The 25,375-nt window shown below is 38.9% G+C and overlaps 1 protein-coding gene across 9 annotated transcripts in view; it reads left to right on the top strand.

Moving 5' to 3' along the window:
• Nucleotides 1–25,375, top strand: part of Obsc (Obscurin) — a 37,936-nt gene that overhangs the window by 1,650 nt on the left and 10,911 nt on the right. For 2 of the 9 annotated variants that reach the window (XM_070664192.1, XM_070664187.1), the window contains exons 1-20: nt 4,666–10,196; nt 10,592–10,701; nt 11,980–12,135; nt 13,532–13,654; nt 13,790–13,960; nt 14,933–15,014; nt 15,302–15,397; nt 16,893–16,985; nt 18,399–18,563; nt 18,657–18,794; nt 18,869–19,358; nt 19,683–19,940; nt 20,101–20,136; nt 21,000–21,245; nt 21,334–21,475; nt 21,582–21,979; nt 22,079–22,983; nt 23,140–23,719; nt 24,477–24,623; nt 25,111–25,215. In XM_070664192.1, the coding sequence (XP_070520293.1) occupies nt 5,595–10,196; nt 10,592–10,701; nt 11,980–12,135; nt 13,532–13,654; nt 13,790–13,960; nt 14,933–15,014; nt 15,302–15,397; nt 16,893–16,985; nt 18,399–18,563; nt 18,657–18,794; nt 18,869–19,358; nt 19,683–19,940; nt 20,101–20,136; nt 21,000–21,245; nt 21,334–21,475; nt 21,582–21,979; nt 22,079–22,983; nt 23,140–23,719; nt 24,477–24,623; nt 25,111–25,215 (9,043 nt within the window). In that variant the 5' untranslated portion in view covers nt 4,666–5,594. Of the gene's footprint in view, nt 1–1,173; nt 1,252–1,378; nt 1,462–4,664; nt 10,197–10,591; nt 10,702–11,979; nt 12,136–13,531; nt 13,655–13,789; nt 13,961–14,932; nt 15,015–15,301; nt 15,398–16,892; nt 16,986–18,398; nt 18,564–18,656; nt 18,795–18,868; nt 19,359–19,682; nt 19,941–20,100; nt 20,137–20,999; nt 21,246–21,333; nt 21,476–21,581; nt 21,980–22,078; nt 22,984–23,139; nt 23,720–24,476; nt 24,624–25,110; nt 25,216–25,375 lie in introns of those variants that run through there. The other 7 variants (XM_070664195.1, XM_070664196.1, XM_070664188.1 and 4 more) reach the window with 7 other exon arrangements.

Here is a 25,375-nt window from a genome sequence, read left to right as displayed (position 1 = left end):
TCTAGGTGGATCACGAATTAGCACACTAGTGCCTTCATTGCGTCAACAATCGCAATCGCGGCAACGAAAGGTGGCAAAAAGTTTATAGTAAATTACATTTATATTAATTAAAAAAAAAAAAAAAAAAAAAAAAAAAAAATGTATAATTTAATGTAAAAATTAATGTGAGCAGCGCGTATTTCGAAAGTCGGAATTTACATCGACATTTGTAATTAATTGCGTCGCGGTTCTTCCTGAAATGAATCGATACTGCGAATCAACGCCGCCCTCGTGTTACGATAATTTGAATAGCGGAAGTGACCCCGATTAACAGCGCAACAGACGAAAATGCGGCCAACACCGCGACGAGCCGACAGAGTCAACCAATCGCGACGAACGACTACAACTGTTCGCGCGTCGGAAATAGATTTCGAATCTCTCAAACCAAAGGTTAGGTTGATCCACTGGGACGCTTACTTTAATCATTCGCGCAATACGACTTATCGCGGCTGTCTCTGGCAATTAGGTAATGAATTACGGCATCGATGGCAGAATCAAGGACCGTCGTAAACGACGACGCTTTTCACGCAACAGGAGAAATCATCCTCGAACAGTATTGTCTTGTAGGATATATATATATTTCTTTTTAATCTCTAACTTTAAGAGCCGTGAGGTTAAGTCTTTACGGTTAATTAATTTAAAAGACTTGAGTGATTGAGAATAATCGAAGGTGGAAGTTTGTTGCTTCGTTTTAGAACCTCGTATTCTTTATTTCACTTTGCGTTGCAGAATTTAGCCGACAATGAAATAAAGCGAGAGATATTAACAGAGCTATAGTGCTATCTGAATGATGTAGAAAGATTTCATTTTGCTTGTAAATTATTGTCAACCTAAAGTTAACTTGCAGTTGGCAACTGTTGCGAGTTTTATTATACCTGTGATTTTGAATGTGGATTTAAACAGGTATTAGATCGTGCGGTTGATGATAATTTAGAAGATTTCTCTGGATACATTTGCTGTGTTTTCTCATCTTTTCAACGTGGATAACTTACCTACTGCTCGAAAGAAAGAATTTCAAGAACTTGTAAACTTTTTTTTTTTTTTTTTTTTTTTTAACTTGTGCCTAAAAAATATTTTACAAATGTACATGTGTAAAATTAAAATTGTAATTATTTTTATTTATATCTGTTTCAGAATAATGATGTAACATTGACTAAAGCACAAAAATGGCATTTAATTCGCGAATGAGTACTACATCCAAAAGAAAAAAAGGTATATAATATACACTTGTTGAAAACTTACTATCTGCCTGTTTTTTAAATTATTACGCATCAAAAATGTAAGTACATTACTTTTGTCTCTGATTTTTTTTCAAATATATTGTGTATTGTTTCCACAGAATTTTCGTTGGAGTTATCCCGTACCATTGGCGGAACGAGAATTCAACGAGAAGTAACTGAAGAAGTACATTTAACAGGCAGAGTGAGTATCAATCTTAAAAAAAAAAGAAGAAAAAGAGCTTCTATTTTTCTCAGCTGTAAGTATATTTTATTACATCTTCCTTGTTTAAAATGAAACAAAATTACAACTGAGAGAAATAAAAAATTGCTTAGATTAATTAATGTTAACTAATACATAACAGTTAAGAAGCATCAATATTTTATTAGATAACTGTAAACTTTATACGATATATCACACGTGCGTTCGACATAAACTACTTGAGACCGAAACAAACATCAAACGAGAATTTATCACAGTAAATAATATTATATTTGAGGATTTTTTTTATAAAAATTATTTCTCAAAACACGAAAATACTATTTCTATAAAACGTACTTTATTTAAACAGCTTTTAGAGACAAATTTTTTTATTTTGAAAAATAATACAAGGGGCAACGTAAGTACTACACTTGGAGCCTCTAGACTACGTGAGTTCCATTCAGGGCGCCTGATTGACATGTCCTTGACGACGGTAACATCTTTTTTGACATCACGTCAACCCATTGGAAAACTTTGGGAGCTACTATGATCGAGAGGCGACCAAAGACGGGGTGCGTGACAGAGGTAGATGGAATACCTGATTCAATGCCAAAACCTGTGGTCCACGCATCGCCATTTCGAGCACTCCCGCGATACGCGTGCGTGTCTTTCGTCTTCGCACGTTGTCTTCCCTTTTTACGCCCGTCGGACTTTCGCTCAACGATCTTTTTCGGATCGTTCTCTTTCGCGCGATGCACACAAGGGATGCGTTATGTCGAATGCGTTTCGTGCTTCTCGGAAAAAGTTTTGCGCTGGCGTACCGAAATATCTGCTCCCTCAACCCTATTAAGTTTCGACTTGGGGTATCGCCATGTAATAAAATATTGATGCTTCTTAACTGTTACGTATTATATATTAGTTAACATTATTTAATCATACGATTTTTTTTAGTATTTTAATACGCATAATTAATTATTATTACGTTATTCTATATTTTTTATTGCTTGCACGAGGCATAGAATTCAAGAATGAAAGCCATATTTTATTTTTGTTATTATCAGCTTTCTACATTTCTTATCTCATTAAGCTTTTGGAACGCACATTATCACTGTTACTTTAGCACATGCTTCACCCTATTATCTTGAGACATTCCTGGAACTGGAGAACAGAGTATAAACTATTTTTAATGCAGATTGAGAACAAAGTACGACAGGTTTACACGATTTACATTTATACGCGAGGCAATTGCCCGACATTGGGGGTGATTGGTTTTTATTCTCGTTCTATTTTTGGCCGCCTTTCGCGTCGTACAGCTTCAACAACAGCCAGATGCGTTTATCGGTCGTCAGTGAGTTATATGTATGAGCGATCACGAATTCCGCTCACGAAATGCATATGTCTGGCGCCTCATCGCCAGGCATCATCTAAGAGAATCTTTCAAAATTTTCAATTTCAAGGGGAAGTGCAGTTGAGAATATAATAAAATAACTCAGCGTTATAATTGATTTTCGTAATAAATTTTTTTTAATTTACTTAGATAATTATACAAAATAATCCTCCCTTTTTTTCTCTTTGGTAGTAAATTTAACTTCTCATCGAAAGCTGATGATCTCATATATTGTAATATTATGCTCTTTCACAAATCGGTATCGACTTTGCACCCAGTAGATCATAATTCCCTGAGGAAGCTAACAGTTGTCGTAAATCACCGCGAACGACCGGAGAACAAAACGTTGAAGTAGCTTTGATCCATAAAGTCGCTTGCGGAAAATTGCTTGCACGGTCATAAAAATATTCAAGTGCATTTTGGATGCTCGCGCGATTTTTCCGTCGTTTGCCAGCATACTGGCACCGATTGAAGTTTAAGTTTAAGAGCCGTCGCTCATTCTCATCGTTTTTCATTGTAAAGCTTTATCGCGCCCATTTTACTCGACATTGCCAACAAAGCGTCCGCGCATTTGTTTACGAGGGGCTTAACCATCTCGAGCAAACCCTCTCTTGATCTTTTTAAATCAACGATGTGTCAGGAATTTAACGATTTATCACTGGGAATTAAGCCCGCTATTAAAGATATTTAAAATGAATCTCGTCACGTTACATTACTTAAACGATTAAGCAATTAATTGACATTTTAAATCTAATTTTATTAAATTAAATTATTAAAATATACGCTACTAAGCTTGCAAAATCAGGACGTAAGAGAACTTCCAAATTACATTATAAATAAATAAAAGAAACGTTCCTCTGGTAAATCAATGGTGGCGTAGTTATAAGCAGATAATTAACTTCAATTTTAATTATTTCGATGGAACGTGGCGCATTTGAAATGTTACGCGGATTTAGAATAGCGGCTACCGAGTGCATGGGAAAACCCATGACTTCTGAAACGCGAAAGACTTTTACGTGCTAACTTCCAAGCACTAAAACCTTGGTGTGGGCCATGTACGACTTTACGGAGATCCGGGTCCGTGTACTCCGTTCTAAAGATGTATTGGAGAAGTGTAAGAAGGGTAGGCTATTTCTGGTCGTGGGAGACGAGAGAGAGAAACTCGCCGTGCAAACGGCTCTTAGCCACTTCGTACGCAGAGTGTAGTCTCGCTTTCGCCGCGTATCGCCGATATACCCTTTCGGGAGGACCGCATCTCGCGAAAAGCTTGAACGATGTGACCGGTGTAGTGAGAGTGAGGATGCTCTGCTCGGTGATTAGCACGAACAAAGATCTACGCGTACTACGAAATTAATAAAGACTCTATGAAAGTAATGGAAAATGTATCTGATTACACCGGAAAAAAAAAGAACAAAGAACTAAGTATTACATAAAATAATAAAAAGAGAATTAATACTTTTATTGAGTAAGGATGAAATTATGAGGAATATAATAATTTTTTACTTCCAACATCGATATTAACTTTGAACATCAGTTTACGGAAAGAAATTTAGGAAGAACTTTTATCTTGCGGGACTGATCGTTGTCAATGGACTGAGATAATTTCTGTGCTGCCATATAAGTACTAAAGACAAGTGATTAATGTTTTTTTTTACAAAAATTTACATTTTTTATTAAGTATTTTTGAATAACTATTATATCGTTTGCATGAATGTACATTATACAGAATTGATAAGTGGATTAGTTAGAGTATCAAGACTGCGATTTGTAATATATGACATCAAAAAGTACTTTTTTTTTTTTTTTTTTTTTTTTAAATATAAAAGACTATAAATATGAAAAGTAAACTGTGAAAATCGCTTTAATATAACATGAGCAGGTGACGCGTGTGCTAGATGTTAAGTAATCAAAAGTAAAATGTCAAATGGTTAAATGCTTGTTCTGTGAGGACTGAGAATAAATAATTGTACGGATGTATGTTCGAGCAGGAAGATAAATTTCTTTTTATAGGCGACAACGTGGTGGAATCTTAATTAACTTTTGGATCAATTACAAAAATCTACAACGAAAATTACTGACAATACCGTGGCCTAAGCCGAACATTTTGATAGAGAAAAGAGAAAAAAATTCTTGGCAAGATGCTAGAATTGAGGCATATATGAATGAATATATGGATGAATCGATAAAAGAGGTCGATACAAAATTTAGCGAACGATATTGCGGCGGGGGCGAGACGACGATGCGTACAAATGATTGAAAGCGCAAAGCCTCGATTTCTTCTATCGTATGCCAAGTTTCGAGGTAATACCTATTTGTCCACGTCGCCGGCGGTGCGGACATAAATAACGCGATTGAAGATTAATTCTTAAGAAAGAAAGCGGTGTATAAATCGAGCTTTGGTCTGAGCCTTGTTAAAACACGAGCTTTCGCTCGTCCAAGATTAATGATTCACACGATTTGTGAGCTTGTGAATTTTTGCGAGTCTAAACCATCGAAAATTTTAGAATCTTAACATATCTATTAGAATCAATGTTTCATTAAAATTATAGACCGCTACTAATTATTTTATTTATTAATAACTTCGAGTTATCGTGGATGGGCACAATGAAAAATAATCGTGATATAATCAATGTGATCAGGATTAATTATCGTCTATCTCTTTGATAATGATTTGATAATGACACCTCTTTGCAATTATAAAATATCACTAATGACTTTGAGCGTTGAATAATTATTTCGGAAGGAAACAATGTCCTTCTGCAGGATCACGGGCAAAAGTCGGGGTCTCCCCAGACCAAATTATTTTCCACTTCTACCACCAATTAGCCCAGCGGATGCGAAACGATTCTGCCGCATCACCGGCAAGTCATACGGCCTGCCGACTCATCATTACATTCCGGTGCTGCTGGGCGCGCACGCCCATGACAAATCGCAATGCAAAATCACGACGAAAGCGTCAGGCTTAGGCCCGCATCACTATACTGCCGGTCTAATCGTCGGCGAGAAAAAGAGACATGTGGTGCTCAAGGATTATCGCTACGTCTTTCCGATTCTGGAGGGCGAGGGCGAACAGCAACGTGTTCTGAGAGAACTTTTGAACACGAAGCAGACACCGATCGAGGAAGCGGAGAAATTCGTATACACGGTGGAGGAGCGAAGATGCAGCCTTGTGTTTCCAGCCAAGTTGGAAGCTGCTGTCAGAGACGGAGACGTCAAGGATGTTATGCTGTCGAGAGATTGCGACACCGTTTTGCTAAGATTGAAGCAGGGAAAAAACGTGTCCGTGGATTTTAAGAATTTACAAGATTTTGAAAATCTTTATGACGGCATGGGACCGCGAGAGGAGGTGCTGAAGGAAAGAGAAAAACTTGAGGCCGAGGCTAAAAAACGAAAGAAGAAAAAGCAAACTGTATTAAATTATGCAAAAAAATTTTTTGAAGAGAAGGAGAGAGCAGATGAAGAGGAGTTTCAACGTACCAAACAGCTTAAACTGAGAAGCATCAAAGAAGAAGTTAAAGAAGAAACGGAGGACTGGAAGCACGTGAATGCGAAACAGGCGAGGCTCAAATCTTTCGATATCGTCAACATGTCGAATATTCTCAAGGATGCAGCGAAACCGATTTCTAACGTATTAGATTGGAATTTATTGCAACAAAATGCGAAAAAATCAGTCGGTGTACCCGTGATAGAGAAAATACCGACACCTATAAAAATCGAGCCGCAAATTATAGATCAAGAACCAATGTTATACGCTAGTCCTATATCCGACTTTGTAGGCGGTTTTGAAGCAGTCGCTATTTCAAAACCGCTGACACCTTTAATCGCGAAACCTGACATTACGCTGCAGAATTTAATTCCAACTATTTCGCACAACGAACTTGAAGGGAGTGCGAACGTGACGGAAAAATTCTTACAGGCTGGAGAACGAGCATTCGAGTGTCTGCCTAAAATAGAAGAAATTTCAGAATTAATACGAACCTTGCCCGCTGGCAAAAAAATTACGATGCATAACGTTAAAGGTCTCAAGCTGGATATTAAATCAGCGGAAAGATTTGTCGCTGGTCAAACGGTCCATACACCTTCCGGCAGCGTTTTCGTACCCGGACAAACCTTACAAACGCCTCAAGGCTCTATTTTTGTTCCAGGATTAACTCTCAATACGCCTGACGGTCCTCTGTTAGTTCCCGGACAGATTGTTACAGTGAACGAGCCTGACGGAGCGAAATCGCCGGTGTTTGTCGCTGGGCAAATTTTAAAGACTGAAAGAGGAGAGCGTTTCGTGCAAGGTCAGATACTGCATTCAAGCGAGGGAAGTAAGTTTGTCGAGGGTCAGACCGTTCTAACGGAAGAGGGGCCAAAATTCGTAGCGGGTCAAGTGATGGCAAACGGTAGTTTCGTTGCAGGTCAGCCGGTGATCACTCCAGACGGAGTACATTTTATGACGGGCCAAACGGTCACAGATTATCGCGGCGAGCCAATTTTCGTGCCAGGGCAAAATGTACAAATCGAAGGAAGGCACGAATTTGTGCCGGGTCAATGCATCGAATCGCTAAATGGCGAGCCGAAATTTGTTCCTGGACAGACATTGCTTACGGCTGAAGGTTCGCAATTTATTCCAGGCCAATACGTGAGCACGAAAACGGGCGAGAAGCAGTTTGTTCCTGGCGTTGTAAAAGAAACTCAAGATATCTCGACATTCGTGCCGGGAATGACCCTGGACACTCCGAAGGGTCAAAAATTCGTGGAAGGTCAGGTGCTGAAGACTCGAGAAGGCATAGTATTCTGCCCAGGGAAAACCATCGTTACCGAAAAAGGCTTTGATTTCGTTGCAGCGAGTAAATTCAACCAAGTAATTTTTCAAGATGCCGGTCCCGTCGGCATACCTGTAGATCCGAAGAGTGCGAGCGCAATATCGACTCTTGAGCAACGCGAGGTCTTCGGTCACATGGTGCAAACAGAAAAAGGTATTGAATTCTTTCCGGAAAACGCGAGAAATTTGCCGGAGGGCAGAAGAATTGTGCCCGGGCAATTAGTGACCGGCGATAAGGACGGACCGCGTTTTGTACCGGGTGTCATGACTGAGGATGGCTTTCTGCCGGGTCAGATAGTTACAACAGAAAAAGGAGAGGAATTTGTACCGGGCCAAGTGATCGATACTAGCAGCGGGCCAAAATTTGTACCCGGCCAGATAGTGGAAACTCGAACCGGACCGAAGTTTGTACCCGGTCAAACGGTAGATACACCGGACGGACCTCGTTTCGTGCCGGGTCAGATCGTCGATACGAAGGTAGGTCCGACGTTCATCCCCGGTCAGGTAATATATACCGAAGAAGAGGGATCTAGATTCGTCCCGGGACAAGTAGTAGATACATCTGACGGACCTAGATTTGTCCCAGGTCGTGTGGTAGAGTCCGGTGAAATGGGTGTAACTTTTGTACCCGGTCAAATTGTACAAACGGAAGAAGGGCCTTGTTTCGTCGCCTCCGATCTCATTGATACGCCTGAGGGCGAGCTAGAATTCTCTGTTCAAGGTTTCGAGGTCACGCCCGAGGAGCTACGATTGTTACGACCACAGCATCTGCATTATAATCCGCGCTTTCGCCACCGCGGCGAGACCAGCATAGATACTAAAATGTTGCGTGAGCTATCTGAGGCGGGATTATCTGTGGGACGAAAAATCGCAACGAATCTACCGACGGTGGACGTGGACGTAAATCCGAAAGCAGTGGCTTTAGAACAAGCTCTCGCCGTGGCGACGACAAAATTGAGCCTGCAAGGCTCTACGGCGGTGAAACTGGCGCAAATTATGTCAATGATTGCGCAATTAGCGAGAAATATTGTTTTGCAGCAACAGCAAAATTCAAATACTACGGACGCAATAACGTTGACGAACGAAGGCAATCAATCTCTTATTGAAACTGAAGACCGAAGAATAAATAATGATAATAACGGCGAACCACTTCGGAATTTAATTAGAGCGGCAATCGCAGCAGCAGCCGCCCTGACAATATCAGACGATCAACAAGTAATATTAGATAATAATAATTCTCAAGATTTCGTATTTTCTTCTATTAGCGAATCGTTCGGCACGTTGTTAAATCAGAATAACGTAGATCAATCGGTGGATGAAATTTTAAAAATTCTTTTAATTCCGCAGAATCGGAGTTCTCTCTGCCAAAGCATCCTGTCAGAATTGCTAGAAACAAAAAATAGTAAAGTAGACATACTCAAGTCAACTGTGAGCTCAGATCAACCATTGCAAAGAGACGCCGTACTTGAAAAGTTATCGATGGTTCTTCAGGAGGAACATGGCACGGATTTGATCGGACCAGCTTTTCGAACCGTTTCGAAAAATGATCCGGAACTAGTTTCGCTTGTATTGGAGAACGTGTCGCGACACGTGGCGCATGTCGCGACTGAAAAAGAGGCTGCAGAGACAGTTTATAAGGCGATCGTCGAAGCGGTCAGAGAATCGAGTGAAATCCGTGTGAAAGAGCTGCTGAATACCGAAGGATCGGACGTTCGCGAGATGCTGCTGCAAGCGGTAGGTTTGGCACGAGCTCTGGGAATGTCCGACACGGCGAACACCTTATTATCGGTGATCAGTGACGAAAGATCTACTCGAGCGTTGGCGAACGATCGTGTAACCATGGACGTATTAAGAAGATTGACGATTATGAGAAAACTTGCGGAAGAACGGCCACCTTTTATGAATGCACTCGGGCAGCTGTGCAGCGATCCCGAACTGGCCAGAGTGGATCCGCGATTACGAACTTTAGTAAGAGAGAGCGCCGCGCTAATGATAGTACCTGAAGAGACACCACTCTTGTCCTCGGCCGACGTTCCGACGGCATTGCTGTGCGCCGACAACAGCCTGGCAATGGAGGAGTTCCTACTGAGAAGAAGTCACAAGCGTTCGTCGATTTTTATGATTTTAAAGCAAGGCATGCAAGCGGTAGTGCCTAGAGAGGCATCCAGATCGGTTCTGACTGGTCAAGTTGCTTATACTGTTCTCGACGAGGATGGTATACATCATTTTGAGCCGTTGCATGTGTTCTCGGCGCTCAGGCTAAATCGCCCAGCCGCTCATCGGTTCTCCATGTATTGTTGCCCGGTGGCAAAAGAAGTGGACATCGACGGCGAAATAATGTCCACTACGCACACCGGGACGACTTCGATCGCAAGCAGTCTGGATAGCTCTGCCAATGGCAGTTCCAACAAGCAAGATAGCAATGGTGCTTTAACTTTATCAAGATCTGAACAATCGGCCGGTTTTTATTCAGTCAGCAGAGAAAACACGCCGAGTCTGAAGAGACTGAACGGTGCTCGGCAATGGGGCAGCTTCGACCGGGTAAAGTATCGAGAAGCTGGACGCCAAGGCTGAATATTTTTTATATTTTTTTTAATATTTAATATTAATAATATTTGCTTGTATCACAGATTTTCCGTCCGAAACTGACAGTAATTTATTTTATGTCAACGTGAATTACAATTAACCGGGATATAATTCGCATTAAATCTAATTTTTTTTTATCAATTATTATTTTCTATTACTATTAATTCTCCTTCAGCGCTGACTCCAAAATCTCATTTCTTTTATAATTCAACAGAGTTGTACAATTTATGAAATAAACTCACGACCTCTATCTTTATTTCAAGGTGCACTTAAAAAAGAAAAAAGAAAAAAGAAAAAAAAATTTAGATACGCTTTTCGTTTCTATTTGTGCCGTCGTATTTTTGTTACAGGGATCTTCCGAAAATTACGTCGTCGTGAAGGACTACGTAGCGGACACCGATGGATTCGCCGTGAATGTCGGCGACATCGTCGAGGCCATCGAGCACGACGGTTCAACAAAGTAAGCAATTTTTAGTTCAAGGAGAGAATTTAAAAAAGCGGGAGAAGACGAGGAGCCGGCTTTTTCGACGTTATTGTCATCGTGCAGTCTTTCGTATCGCTCGCGGTACACGTGGGTGGCGACCGTTTCGTGGTGGATAAAATCAACCGCGCACGACCTAAAGATAGACCTGCGGCGACTCATCGTTTACAAGCGCGTCTCGCGCAACGCACGTCGACATGCTTATGATAACGATTGTCAAAGCTGTTTATCACCGATACCCGAGATCTCGGCGTGCACACGGAAGCGACGGCCAAGAGATCGGAATTAAACGTGCGCATTTACGGCCGACAGGTGCGATCTCGCTTATTATTAATGCCGGCGCTGATTTTACGAAGACGAGCGCGGATAACGTCGAATCTTAAAGGCGGCTATTGTTTGTACGCGTAACCGCGGCTGCAATTACTTTCGCGTCGACGTCAAGTGCCCGCGGCTTTTCCGCCACCGGCCGTAAGAAAATCTGGAGGCCTCGGTCATGCTGACGCGGATGTCGAACCGTAGGGTTGACGAGGATCATTGCCCCGCGAGTAGAGATTACGCACGGGCTTTCTGTTTGCGCACCCACCCGCGGTGTTCTATTTTTACCCCGCACGGTGGTTTTATTGGCGTTCGGGCATGTCCCGGCTGACATGTTACGCGAAACTTGCGAATACTTTGACAGATGGAAAATTCGCGCGGAATTTACAGTCGCATAAAGATCCTGCGGCGGCGAGCTTGCGGTTACGCAAGAAAATTGGCGTCCGCGCCCTCGCGCTCACCGCGTATGAGTAATCCCCGAATGCCCGGGAATAAAAGTCGCGGAACCACTCCTAAATCGCATGCACCGGCCTTTTGGAATCAAGTAATATAACGGCGGAAGAGGACTGTATCGTGAAAGTTACGCCCCGCTATTACACGATGTAAAATTAGCACAGCACATGGCTTACGGCTACATCTGCAAAATTAACAAGGTGGAACGGCGTGTTGCAAAATATAATATAATCCGCAAGTGGCACTTTTATTCCGGCACAATACTACGAATTATATCCGTTTTAATTGCTTTGCACGCTAAGAACTCACGCGATTAACTCTATTAACTCGAGCAGATGACTCAATAGAAGGATACATAACATATGTAACAAATATATATAACATATAAATATAAAAAAAATTATATAACAGAGGCAAGTCTCTGCTCTGCAAACTTTTTGTCGCATAAGCGGACGAGATCATACAGCAAGATGCTTCGGGTTGTTATAGGAAAGCGAAGCTGGATCCCGATTTGCAAGTCCAAGTCGGTGATATCTTGGATAATTCGGCCGCCAAGCACAAGCTTTCGATTCGGCCGCGTCGAAATCACGCAGATCCACGTGCTCGTGGCAGTCCGAGCGTCGACTCGGACTCGAGCCTTCAAAGGTAAGACAAGATACCCAAGATCGAGGCTGCGAAATAAACTACATTCACCTATACCTTGGAAATCGTCTGATGGAGATGAGGTGGCTGGCGCTACAACGTTCCGCGTTCGCTAATTTTGTCACCGAAAGCGTAAATTAGCTCTTCGACGTGCGATATTTCACCCTGGCTCTCGTAACAAAGTCTAACCGACTCAAAATAGAATAATGAAGGCTGCGACATTAAATTTTGACTCATCAAGAACGGGTCACTATCGACTTCCTGTACGTGCTGCAAGATAACAATTGTCGTCGTCGTCGTCGTTAAAACATTTCTTTATTCCGACGTAAACAGTGATAACGCAAATTATAATTTATTAAGTTTAATTTTTTTTTTTTTTTTTTAATTAAATTGTTCCGCCGCATGTTTATGACAAGCGATTCGTTACTCTTGTATCGTTAGCGCGTTTAATAGAATAGTCGAATTCCTGCGGCACGTGCGTGCTTTGTGGCCCGTTTAAATACGACAGACGAGACAGGCGGCCCGTTGTTACGCGGCCGCATTGAGAGCAAATTTGGACATGCATAGTTTTGAAATAAATTCAACACCGCTGAATTATGACGACGCTAATGAAGATTAAGCATTTATAAACGTCTCGGGCAATAATATCTCGCACGATCGTATCTCCACGTGATTGGCGGCAGGCCAATCAGTTTAACCGATAGCGCACAACTTATCGTCAAAGGGAACCTCCGAATGCCGAAAAAATAACGACGTTAATTAAATAATGCGGATGTTTTGCAAAAAGAAATACATTTATGACTTCAGAAGGCTGTCTTTTTGAATTGATTCGACATGCAATGTGCTTTATTGCTCATGATTAACGTGATGCTCGAACTTGCGAAGATGAAATAATTTGCGGACATCTCTGTATAGCCGTAAGAATGGAAACGTCGCATGATTAAGTGTAGCAATTCGAGCACGTTCGCCAGCAGATTTTGCGTTCTGTGAATGGACGATGACTTCGATGACAAGATGGCACGATGCCTTAGTCATTCTGCATAAATATAACTGCGCGACTCCTACGCTTTCAAATGTCTATCTATAACGCCCCTTTCGATAACATCCGATCCGATCTAGTCTAGTTATTAGATGGACCTTAAAAGTATCAGTGAAAATATCGAGGCGATGGTTTATACAATAATTATTTTTGAAATGTGATGGATTTACGAGCTGCTAAATGCTAAAAACGTCCAAGTAGAATATCGGAAATAATTAATAAATTTTTCAAACAAATTTTTAGAAACGTAATATTATAAAATTTCACAGAATGTCTAGAATCTTAGAAAAATATAAAGCAGAATGTATTTTTTTTTTTTTATAATAATGCAAATGTCTAATAGAGTTTGTTGTTTCGCAGGATATACATTCGTACATCTGACGGAAGGCAAGGATGGTTACCATCATCTATTTTAATGCAAACGGCGCTTAGTGAAGAAACTTCATCAATGAGCCGACCAGAAGATTCTCATTATCGACGAGAGTAAGCATCTGCATTTAATTCTTAATTTTTTTTTTTTTTTTTAATTACAATACTTGTAAATTTGACAAATATATTTTATAATTAATACGATCAACAAATGAGAACAAAAATGTCTTACATTCGTTCTTCTTGCAGGGCTGTCGTGAAAGAGTTAATCGAAACGGAGGAAGAATTCGGCAAGGATATTCAACTTGTCGTTGAACGTTATTTGAAACCCCTTGATAATCCTGACGTCCCGCGCACCGTACGAGATAACAAAGAAGTTATTTTTACCAATCTCAAGCAAATAGCTGATTTTCATAACACGTATGTATTTACATCAACGTACACTGATAGGAAAACGCAAAGATGCATTACAACATTGTTAGACGATCATTACCATACAATACCCGATACAATTTTATTTTTTTAAATTGGTTTTTATTTAATTCAATGAAAGAAAAGGGATATTAGGCATATACACACGAATTATACAGATTAAGTATCATACTATTATCGGTGTACCTCAATATTTTATTATGTTAATATTTTGTTGATTGCGAACACATCGAAGAAACACATGCACACACGATGATCTTTTAATTAAATGTTGATTGACTTTGACTTATCAATTATATCACCAAAAATTCACACAATTTTCTATACACGATCACATTATATACACATACAATTTTCCACGCATTATTTCTTCACTTATAGCGGAATACGATGTACAAAGCGTAAGTTCGCAATTGAAAAGTATTTTGTGTTGTAGTGTGCTTCTTCGTATATGTGAATATGCCCCAAAAATTAATCTATATCTATACATTGCTTTTTTTTTTGAGAATTTGATTTTAACGCCCAACTTAACGTTAGACATTCTTACAAATGTAACATATCGTCTGTCATTATAAAACATGAGCTTGAAGTAAATATCAACATTTCTAATCTCGTTACGAAAAAAAAAAGAAATTATTTTACGACATTGATAGAAATTAATTTTGTATTAATTATGTCACTAACTCAGCCGATGCTAAATCATCGACACTTATCAATGTTGATCTTCCTGTTTTAAACTTATATTAAATTAGGTTCTTATCTCTTTCGTGATACCCGTAAACCTCACTTTCCACCCTCCGTACATTAGTAAATAATACTGACAATTAAAATTATTTTTTGGGTATATCTCTTCGTATCGTCCCTACGTAAAGTGTGTCGCATTCTGACACAAACTTCCATTCCGTAGCATGTTAGGCGTGGTGTGACTTTGGCATGATAATTAATTCCGGCCTTACTTAGATCGTTCGGCAGGGTGTTGATCGAGGGCGTCAAGTACTATGCGGATCAACCACGCATGCTTGGTAGAACTTTTTTGAGATTGGTAAGTACATACACCACCATTATTAAAATGGTTTCTTTTTTATTATATTTATAATTATTTTTTAATACTATTTATAATTTATTGTGCAAGAGTGTAAGATATTTTCTTCTATATGTAAAAATTGCACTTGTAGAAAAATGAAATAAAAGTTCTTATAAATCAATGTTATATATATATATATATATATATATATATATATATATATATATATATATATTTAATATTACGTTGTTTGTATTAATTAATATTTTAATTGCTTACTATAATAAAACATTGTTTTATTTTAGGAGAGAGACTTTGACGAACACGTGGCGTATTGTAGAGACGAGCCCGCTGCGCAGGAATTTCTTCAGACAAACGACCAAGTACGAGAATACTTTGAGGTAAGTTGTCGTACTAATTGTAATCACGGAAATTTATTTTCTAGTTATTTGTTAATAGGCATTATTCTTAGTTAAGTATATTAATTATTAAACTTGTATTAGCAAAATTAAAATGCAAGATTTGATTTTTTAAATATGTACGTTATTATTTTAAAGCTTCAAAGTAAATGGTTTTTTTGCTTGTAATTTTAATGCGTCACGCACGATGAGAGCTTTCATCGGGATTTTATGTTTGATCGCCACGGTATGGATTGGAGAAAATGAAGTAATTATATAACACGCGGGGGATATATGCGGGCGTGTGTCCAGCCCTCGAAATAGCTGAGTTTATTCTTAACAGACGTAACATCTTTCGCGCCTCTCTTACCTACTACTGATAGCACCGAAATGCGTATACTATTTAGAAAAACACACAGTTTTATATTAAAATTAATAATTCATTATACGCAGTATTGTTAAATTGTTGAAACATTTTCTCAATAATTCTCAATTTTTGAAAACTAAAACAAAAAAAAGAAAATATTTTACTAAAAGAAAATTAAGAAAAATATTTCAGATTCTTATCATCTTTCTGCGGATTCTTATCTCTTCTCTACACGTGATCCGAAGCCCTGAATAAGAAGAAAACGATTTCTCGTGCCATCGTACGAAAGACCCTAGAGGAACGGATTCCGTGATAGCGTATCGATGCTCCACTCAATTTTCGTGTTGTTTTCGTGCGTGGTCAGTCGTACACGAAATCCGTCCGGCGTCTAAGTATAGCCGTTGCCGTATCGGTCTTCCGACTGCGGCAGCAGCTGCGAGCGTCTGAAGATTCCTCTTCAGTGCTGCGGACCTACTGACCACCACACACCGTCCGTATGTGAGAATCTCCGCGCAATCTACGGAATCTGATCAGGAGCCGGACTCCTGCGCGCAATTTATCTGCGAGCAACCACGCGACGTTCTCCGCGACGATTGTACTTCGACCGGTAGCGATCCTAGGGTGGTCCCTCCTTTTCTTCTAAGGTGCGCGACGAGGCGATACGTAGTTTTAAGTTCTCTACTCTTCAAATATCGTTCCACTATGTGAAAGTCGTGGGACGTCACGAAACGTCATTTTCGCGCCATCATATCAACGTGCGAACGTGGTAACCACGCACTCTCTGCGGGGGTGACACACACCCGCGTTTGCATGTGCAAAATTCAGCAGTCACACATCCAAAAATACATATGTTCATGCCAAATCTTCCCGGTGTCGAATTACGGTGTCGAGGAATCCGTTCGTTGCGCGAGAACCACCGTTGAAATACCCCGATCTCACTTAATCCAAAAGCGTCCTGTGATTTGTCGTTTTCTTAAGCTCTAATTCGTATTTCGTACGAGACAAGTTACGGATATCTGACAGTAATGTGCTTACATGACGTTAAATGACTTCTTTCTTTTTAACATATAATCTTAATTTCTACAGCGTTGAACATTTTGATTATTCGTGTCATCATTTTGCTTCTTACAGGAGCTGAGTCAAACTCTGGGTGACGACAAGAGCATATCAGAACATCTGAAGCTCCCGATACAACGCATAAACGATTACCAGCTTCTGTTAAAGGTAAGTTAAAGAAAGAACTTTTACTTTCATTATGTTGGATATTTGTAATAGGAATCTCTCTATTTTTTATTTCTATTAATCATAGAATTAAAAAAAAAAAAAAAAAAAGAGAAAAAAGAACACCTTTAAAGATTATTATTTTTTTAAACGAGTATACAAAAAAAGATTTCACATATTCGACAGTCTGTTCGCTAATGAAATCATCATGTAACGAAACAATATGAGACAACCGAGTACACGATATACAGCATGACCTATATTTCCACTCGAATTTTATTGCGCCAGACGGAAATAGCGCGGCGCTAAAGCGCTTTTCACTTTGCCTTGAAATCATGTCTCCTCGACATAATTGCTACAGCCATTCATTCCAAGTATATTACAAAATTAAATTAACGAGGAATCAACTGTCCGCGTCATTTTAAACCACGCAGAAAAATTTCCATTGACAAGTATATATATATATATATATATATATATATATATATATATATATATATAATAAGTGCAATGGAATTTTTTAATCTAACCAATTTCAAGACTTGAGCGATTGTCAAGATTTTTCAAATATTTAGACAGTACTCGTCGTGACATCTAAGCCAAGAAGATTAATTTTATTAGCACGCAGAGTGGCTGGCCAAGAAAATGCACACTAAGACGGCAACTTTTACATTAGAGTTAAAAGCAACAACTCAGTTAATAGTTTTTCATCTATACATTGTTTATAGTAGCACTGCAGAGACCGCCGCTGTTTTAGCGATTGTATGTTTTAAAATAAGCGTAGTAAACATTAGCCAGAAGTCTTAAATAATACGGTAGTTAATTATTACTTCGTCGGCGTCAACAACTTTGCTAAATTTAGAACAAGTAAATATAATCGATGAATATGATTTTCTCTGTTAAGAAATCTTTGCCATTTTTGCGATTTAATATTAAAAAAAAAAAAAAAAAAAAATGTTTTGTAACGAGATGCTGGAAATCTGTTAAAAAAAATATTGCTCGATGTGTCGAAAAATGTATCGTTTGATAAACCTGGGCTCTATATAATAAACGACGATGTAGAACATTTCGCGTTTGTATTTGCACGATTGTGTGGGCGTCGTACGGATTTAGAGAGCTAAAAGCGAGCGTTCATCTATACGTAGATTATCCATCGAGTCACGATTTAGCTCTATGGAAAAACTATGCAAACACGAGACAGGTGCGAGCGTGGAAAATTGCGACGGCAATAATCGTATTGAAGTATACGAGTTAATTCGGTCCAAGGATGAGACACGTTGCGTAAACTTGGTGCGATCGTAGACGAACTAAGATAATTTTTTATTTTGGTCATAAAGTAATTGATTTTGAACGGCAATAATAAGGTTTGTAATACAGAAAAAGAAATTGTCATTAATTTACGCATATTCTTTGCAGGAGCTGGTGAAATACTCGACACGATTAGGTGAAAACTGCGACGATCTACAAAAAGCGCTAGAGTTAATGCTAGGAATCCCTCACAGGGCGACCGATAATAAATTTATAAGCAATATCGAGGGATACAAAGGAAACATTCATAAACTTGGTAGATTACTCACGCACGTAGGTATATGCTGAAAGATTAAAGAATACATATAATTTTATTAATTAAAAAATAAATTCTTGATAAATTGAAAAATTTCAATGTGTTTTTAGGAATGGTACACGGTTATTGACAAAGAAGGAAAAAGCAAAGAAAGATACTTGTTCCTATTCAAAGCGCGAATTCTCATTTGCAAAGTTAGACGAATATCGGAGGACAGATCAGTTTTCATCTTAAAAGATATTATTCGAGTAAGTGAAGATTGAGAGAACATTGTGATATTCGCAAAACGTATGTAATAATACAATGCATTATTTTATTTCAGTTACCAGAAGTAGAAGTAAAAGATCACCCCGACGACATACGATCTTTTGAACTGCATAATCCGGCTGTATCTAATTACCCTATCACTTTAGTAGCTCATAAAGATCCTGTAAAAGCGTACTGGCTTAAAGAAATCCGTCAATACGCAAGTGATTTGGTTGCTCTCGCCGAGCACGCAGCAGATGATCTTCAAGTAACTGAAGAAGCACCGGAAAGCAAGGAAGAGCTCAAGAGCGACGAGAAACCAGTGAAAATCGAACCACCGCAGTCGACAAATCCAGGATTACCTAAAGCGCAGAGTAACCCGAAAAAAGAAGCACAGGCGAAGACAGACGTTAAGGACTCTACGAAAGCTGCAGAGAAGAGGAAAGACTCCGCGAACACAATCGATACATCAGAAATAAAAAAGACTAAGGTTGAAGAAGCACAAGCAGACATGTCTCGAAGATATTCCGCGAGTCGATACAGCGCGTCTGCGAAAGTTGTGGAAGGTGAGACTTTATTGATAAAATTGTATGCAAGTTTTTTTTATTCTAGATCGATGTCGCATGTAAAAACTCGTAAAGCTGATGTAATTCGATGTTGCGCCGAATATATGTGTAGTTGCGACGCTTATTATATTTCGTTTATTGGTCAAATTCAAAAATGTTAAGAATGCTTCACATTTCTTCCGCCGTTTTCTCTCGGCAGAATTTAAATTCCGGTAAACTTCGTATCTTTTTAATTAGTTGCAGAAAAAATTTTTTTCAATCCTAATGTAAAATAAAATATGTGTCAAGTAGTAATAAGGTAGTTCTCGACTAATATCTCTGTAGAGTATTCATCAATATCGAGCAGTCGCAATGGCGTGTCCTCTTTCATGGAATCATCGGCGTCCGCCGTCGAGACGAGAATGTCTTCTTCGTCGCTAGGAATGGGTCGATTATCGGAAACCACGACTTCCTATGAGACTGCGATTGCAGGTGGTGCGGCAACGGATTCGAAGACCGAAAACAGAACTGCCAAAATCACTCTCGACAACGATGCTGGAAAACCGGTGTTTATCAAGACAATAGAGGGATGCAATGTAGAACGTAAGTATCGAACGGGCAAAACTTTGGATTTTACTGTTAATAACTATTTATTAGTCAAGGAATACAAAAATAGATAATTACTAGGAGTAATACATATGTTTTTTTTTTTTTTTTACCCCAATTAATTAACAAGACATAAGATACACTTTTACTGTTTTAGCGATGCGACCAAAAAAGGCATTGATACACGCCATAGGTAAAGTGACACATAATTTAGTTTATCAGCGTTCATTATTCTTTACATTTCTTTCACATATTTTTCCGTGTTCTTATAGCCAATAGAGCAAACAGCTTTTAGGCGTGATACGTGGCTGGTTAAACACGCTTTACTGCTAAACCATAGATGTTTCGCTATACAATATCTACACTAAACACTCACATTTCACTACACTGACACATTGTTTTGACACCGATATTTTTTTCTACACAGATGGACACATTTTTACACATATTGCTTCTTCAATCGTAAAACGACATCAAAGACATTTTTGTTTAGAAATATATTCATGTGTATATGTATGTTAGATTTTCAACAAACTTTTTTTTATAGCGAATGAGTTTTTGTCAAATATGAAACGGTAATATTTTTCGATGTATATTTTATATTTTAAAGTGTTTGTTCCCCGATGCACTTTTACTTTCATGATGTCAAAGCACTGTTATGTGTCAATCACATTCGATGTATACATATGCATACGTAACAGTCAAATTGTACGTTATCATACTTACAGATTGAATCGTAATAGATGGAAGCAGTTACCGATTGAACTTGAGTTAACGTTGTGTAATGCTATAAATACGAAGTGCTCGATCGTTAACGATTTACTTCCATTCATTATGATGCATCCTGTATATTTCACAACTACGTTAAATCCATTTTGGAGTCATTTTACATTCCTTCCTACTTGAATGTTGTATAACGTACGACATCATGTGTTTCGAATATTTTAGATACAGGACAGTCATAGGAATTGACGGACTTGCTTCTCACCATTCTCATTCCCTTTGGAATTACGATGTGTGTCGTTACTCCGCGTTAATTTAAATTGGTTTTTGTAGCCGGTGAGGTTGCCACTTTCGAGTGCGAGATGTTAACCAGCGACTCGACTACGAGAATGCAATGGTTGAAGGATAATAAACCCATGGAGGATAAGCTGGCTGATCGCGTCTCCACCACGTTGGACGATAACAAGTGCAAGCTTGAAATTCAAAACGTTTACGAATCAGACTCCGGCATATACATCGCACGCGCTCTGAACGCGAACGGTGAAGCGACGTGCACTGCTCAATTAGTAGTTCAACAATGTAAGTTATAATCTGAAGCACAATAAATAATTTCCTTTTTTTTTTTTTTTTTCTTTTTTATTGATGTGAATATTATAATATATTACAGTGAGTCCGGAAGAGAAAAAAGCAAGAGCAGACGCGAACTCTCCAATATTTTTGGTACGCCTGAAAGACACCGAGCTTCTCGAAAATACCTACTTACGTTTTATGATTAAAGTCAAGGGAGAGCCTAATCCAGAAATGAAATTGTAAGTTTCAAATTCTACGCAAAAATGTTCTACTTGTAAAATTTATATAATATGAACCTTGATTTATTTGATTCAATTAACTTTTTTTTTTTTTCTTTTCTTTTAGCTTTAAAGACGGCACTTTAATCGACGCGAAACACGAACGCGTAAAGATTATTCGAGACAACGCCGAGAAGGGATTTTATGAATTGGTAATCGCCGACGTCCAGAAGCAAGACGCTGGAAAATATTCGTGCACAGCTATGAATCGTTACGGTCAGGCTGCATGTGAGGCAATCGTAACAGTGACCGACGAAAAGCCACTATTTCAGGGTCTCCCCGAAGGTCTTCTCGAACTTGGAACAGAGCCGCGATTTATTTGGATGCGCGATGGACAGCCGTTTGATCCTGAAGAGAGATTTAAAGTTCTCTTCAAGGATAATGAGGACACTTTGGCACTTGTGTTTCAGCATGTAAAACCGGAAGACGCTGGTCTTTACACATGCGTAGCACAGACCAGTACAGGTAAAAATTATTAGGAATAAATAATATTGTTAATTAAATTCTTATAATTTTAATATATATTTTTTTAACAATAATTTGCAAAACTTTTTCAACACATAGGTAACATAAGCTGTAGCGCGGAGTTAACAGTGCAGGGGGCAGTGAATCAATTATTGAAAGACCCGGAAAAGCCGAAACTTGAAACAGAATCGAAACAGTCAGAGGTAAGCGCCGGTGGTTCCGCGATGTTAGATCTGCAAGTGAAAGGCTATCCAAAGCCGGATATTAAGTGGACCAAGGACGGTCAGGAGATTGTAGCGGGTGGAAGAATCAAATATCTTTGGGAAGATGAAGAATCTTTGTCATTAGTAATTAAACAAGTCACTGCTAAAGACGCTGGCGTTTATACCATTACGGCGAAGAATGATCTCGGCGAGGATAAGACGCAGATTGAGTTGATTGTGAAATCCGCACCGAAAATCACGAGAAAACAGGAAGATATGATGATTCTCATTGAAGACACTGGTACGATGACCGTACAAGTGGAGGCCACCCCGGCGCCGGAAGTAACGTGGTACAAGGACAGTCAGAAGATCGAAGAGAGCGACCGTATCAAGATTATTAAAGAAGGCAGTGACACGTACAAACTCGTGATGAAAAATGCCAAGTTAATTGACGCTGGCTCGTACTCTATTGTCGCGCGAAATGAAGTCAATCAAACAACTGACATGTGGAAAGTCGGTATCAGATGTCCACCGAAAATTAAGAAAGGATTGGGCGAGCCACGAGTAATCAATGAAGGCGACACATTGAATCTTCTGATCGAAGTGGAATCTGATGGAGAATCAACAATCAACTGGTACAAAGACGAACAGCTTTTAACCGCGAACGAACGCACGAAGATGACGAAGAACGGAAATAATTACATACTTACAGTCAGCGGTGCAAAAGTCGAAGACGCGGCTTTGTACAAGGCCGAGGTGGTGAACAAGCACGGAACAATTTCAGACGAGACGAGAATTAAGGTATATATAATTTAATCTCTTTATTAAAAAAATTATTTGTAAGATATATCTCAAAATAATTTTTTATATCTTGCTTGATGTAAAATAATTTAAAACTTAATAGCAAAATCTACAATTATTTTAAAAGAATTGTAATATTTTTATGTGGTATCGCAGGTACGCGGTATTCCGAGATTCAAGACAAAATTGTGCGATATCAGTGCGAACGAGGGCGAGTTAAACGTCGAGTTCGTGGTCGAGATCGAGGGCTTCCCGAAACCAAGCGTGCATTGGTTCTTAGGTGACGTTGAAATCACGGAAAAACGAACAGAATATACTCGCGTGGAGGAAGGCGACAATTATAAACTAATAATCAAAGAAGTGAAGACCGAGTTAAAGGGCCATTATACCTGCAAGGTGCAGAACGAGTATGGAGAGAACTCGAGCAGTTCTAATTTGACAGTGAATACTCGGCCAAAGCTTTTGAAGAAACTAGCGGATCAGAGGTTGAAGGAAGGCGACACGCTCAAGTTGACATTCGAGGTATCCGGCACACCGGATCCGGAAGTTAAGTGGTACAAGGACGGCGAGGAGGTGACGGCAGACGCCAGAATCAAGATCACTAGGGACAGCCAGCGAAAGGAGAGCTACGATTTAACTGTGACATTGCTGAAAGGCAGTAATGGTGGACTGTATGAAGTACGAGCGGAGAACGAGTTAGGTTACGTCACCAGCAAGAGCAAAGTCATCGTTTTGAGTAAGTCTTTGCATCCCTTCATTTTCTTTCTCAACTCTGGAACTCGAATTTATTTAATTTTATATTTAGTTAGAAAATTATGTATTAGATTTGTTGTACTATCTCTGTAAAGTGCGAGATTATATATCAATCGAATTCTAGAGTTAAACCCGAGAATAATTTTGACAAGTTAGAAAAATCTTATGACTAATGGTCGATATCGTGATAATTGCCGGAATGGTGGTGGTCAGCGATAAACAGCACATATTTTTTAATTTTAAAAATTCGCAGCGATAAAGTCGTCGAGTTGCGACAACGTTAAGTAAGTACTAAATGTTTAAATAAAATCGTGCCATTTCTTTTTCATTCTCTCAATATAACATCTACGGAATTATTAAACGACCTTTAACGACGAGGTCTTCAATCGGTAATCTTTATCGATTTTTTTAATCGACACATTTTTTCATAATTTTTCTACTTTTATTAAGGTACTGTATGTTGAAAAAGTATTCTCCTAATTTCCTTAAACGAAAGGGAGGAACATCATTTTCGACGCGTCAAACTGGTTGTGACGTTGACGCAAAATGTGTTCTCTGTTTTTGCTGTATTTTTGTTAGACCATTTATAAGTAATTACAAAATCGATTATGTGTTGCTCCGACACTTTTCCAATTTTTGTTTCTAATTCTTTTTGAATCTCTAAATGTTGTAACATAATTTAAAACTATCACGTCTTGAAACACGTCACGACAAAGACTCGAAAGAATGTACTTCCGTAGCTGAGACGGAAGAGGAAAAGATGAAAAAAGTAGAACCTCCGAAAGAAAAAGCCGAGGAGGTCAAGACAGAGGAAACAACAAAAGTAAAGAAATTAGTGGAAGAACAATTGCCGCAAGAAGAGGCTCTGCAGGCCGAAAAATCAGAAGGTAATGATCTACTGTCTAACTTGAGTGGCCGAATTAAAATGCATAAGAGTGAAAAAAGCAAATCTGACTTTTGCTGCACTTGAAAACGCAACAACGCTTCGACGATTATTACAGCATTCGTCACACGCTAAGGATTTTATGTCACGTTAGAAAAAATATTTTTACATTAAAATCATTTAGACAATTGGCATTAAAAAATATTGCATGCTAGACTTTAATTACGTTTTCCACCAGTTAGATTTTTGTAATTTGGTTTGACTTTTATTTTTAATAGATTAATTTTTTTTTTTTTTTTTTTTTTAAATATAAATGCATAACAATAATTAAAAAAAAAAAAAGTAAAAGTATATTCGTGTGTTTCGTATTCTACACATATCGTAATTTGTCATGCACATATGCGTACGCATACGTAACTTAGTATATACCGAGAAGAAGGTATCTGGTTAAAAATCATTCAGCGGTCAGAAACAATATTTGATAAATTTAGGTCGCGTCAGACTGGAGAAACAAAACATCCAAGTAATTCAAGGGGACAATGAAACAATCACTATCTCTGTGGCCTCCACGACATCACACGAAGCTATACTCACAGGTAATTTTACATATATACCACGCAATATCACATAAGTACGAACAATATCCAATCGACATAAAAGTTGAAAAGATATCTTACAGAGTTCTGTAAAGTCTTTTGGACGTTTGTGTCGTTTGAATATTCGGTAATTAACAATCGCACAAAACAAACAAGAAAC

Source organism: Cardiocondyla obscurior, linkage group LG12 (assembly GCF_019399895.1).
Source record: "Cardiocondyla obscurior isolate alpha-2009 linkage group LG12, Cobs3.1, whole genome shotgun sequence".
Lineage (NCBI taxonomy): Eukaryota > Metazoa > Arthropoda > Insecta > Hymenoptera > Formicidae > Cardiocondyla > Cardiocondyla obscurior.
This window is presented reverse-complemented; position numbering and strand designations above follow the sequence as displayed.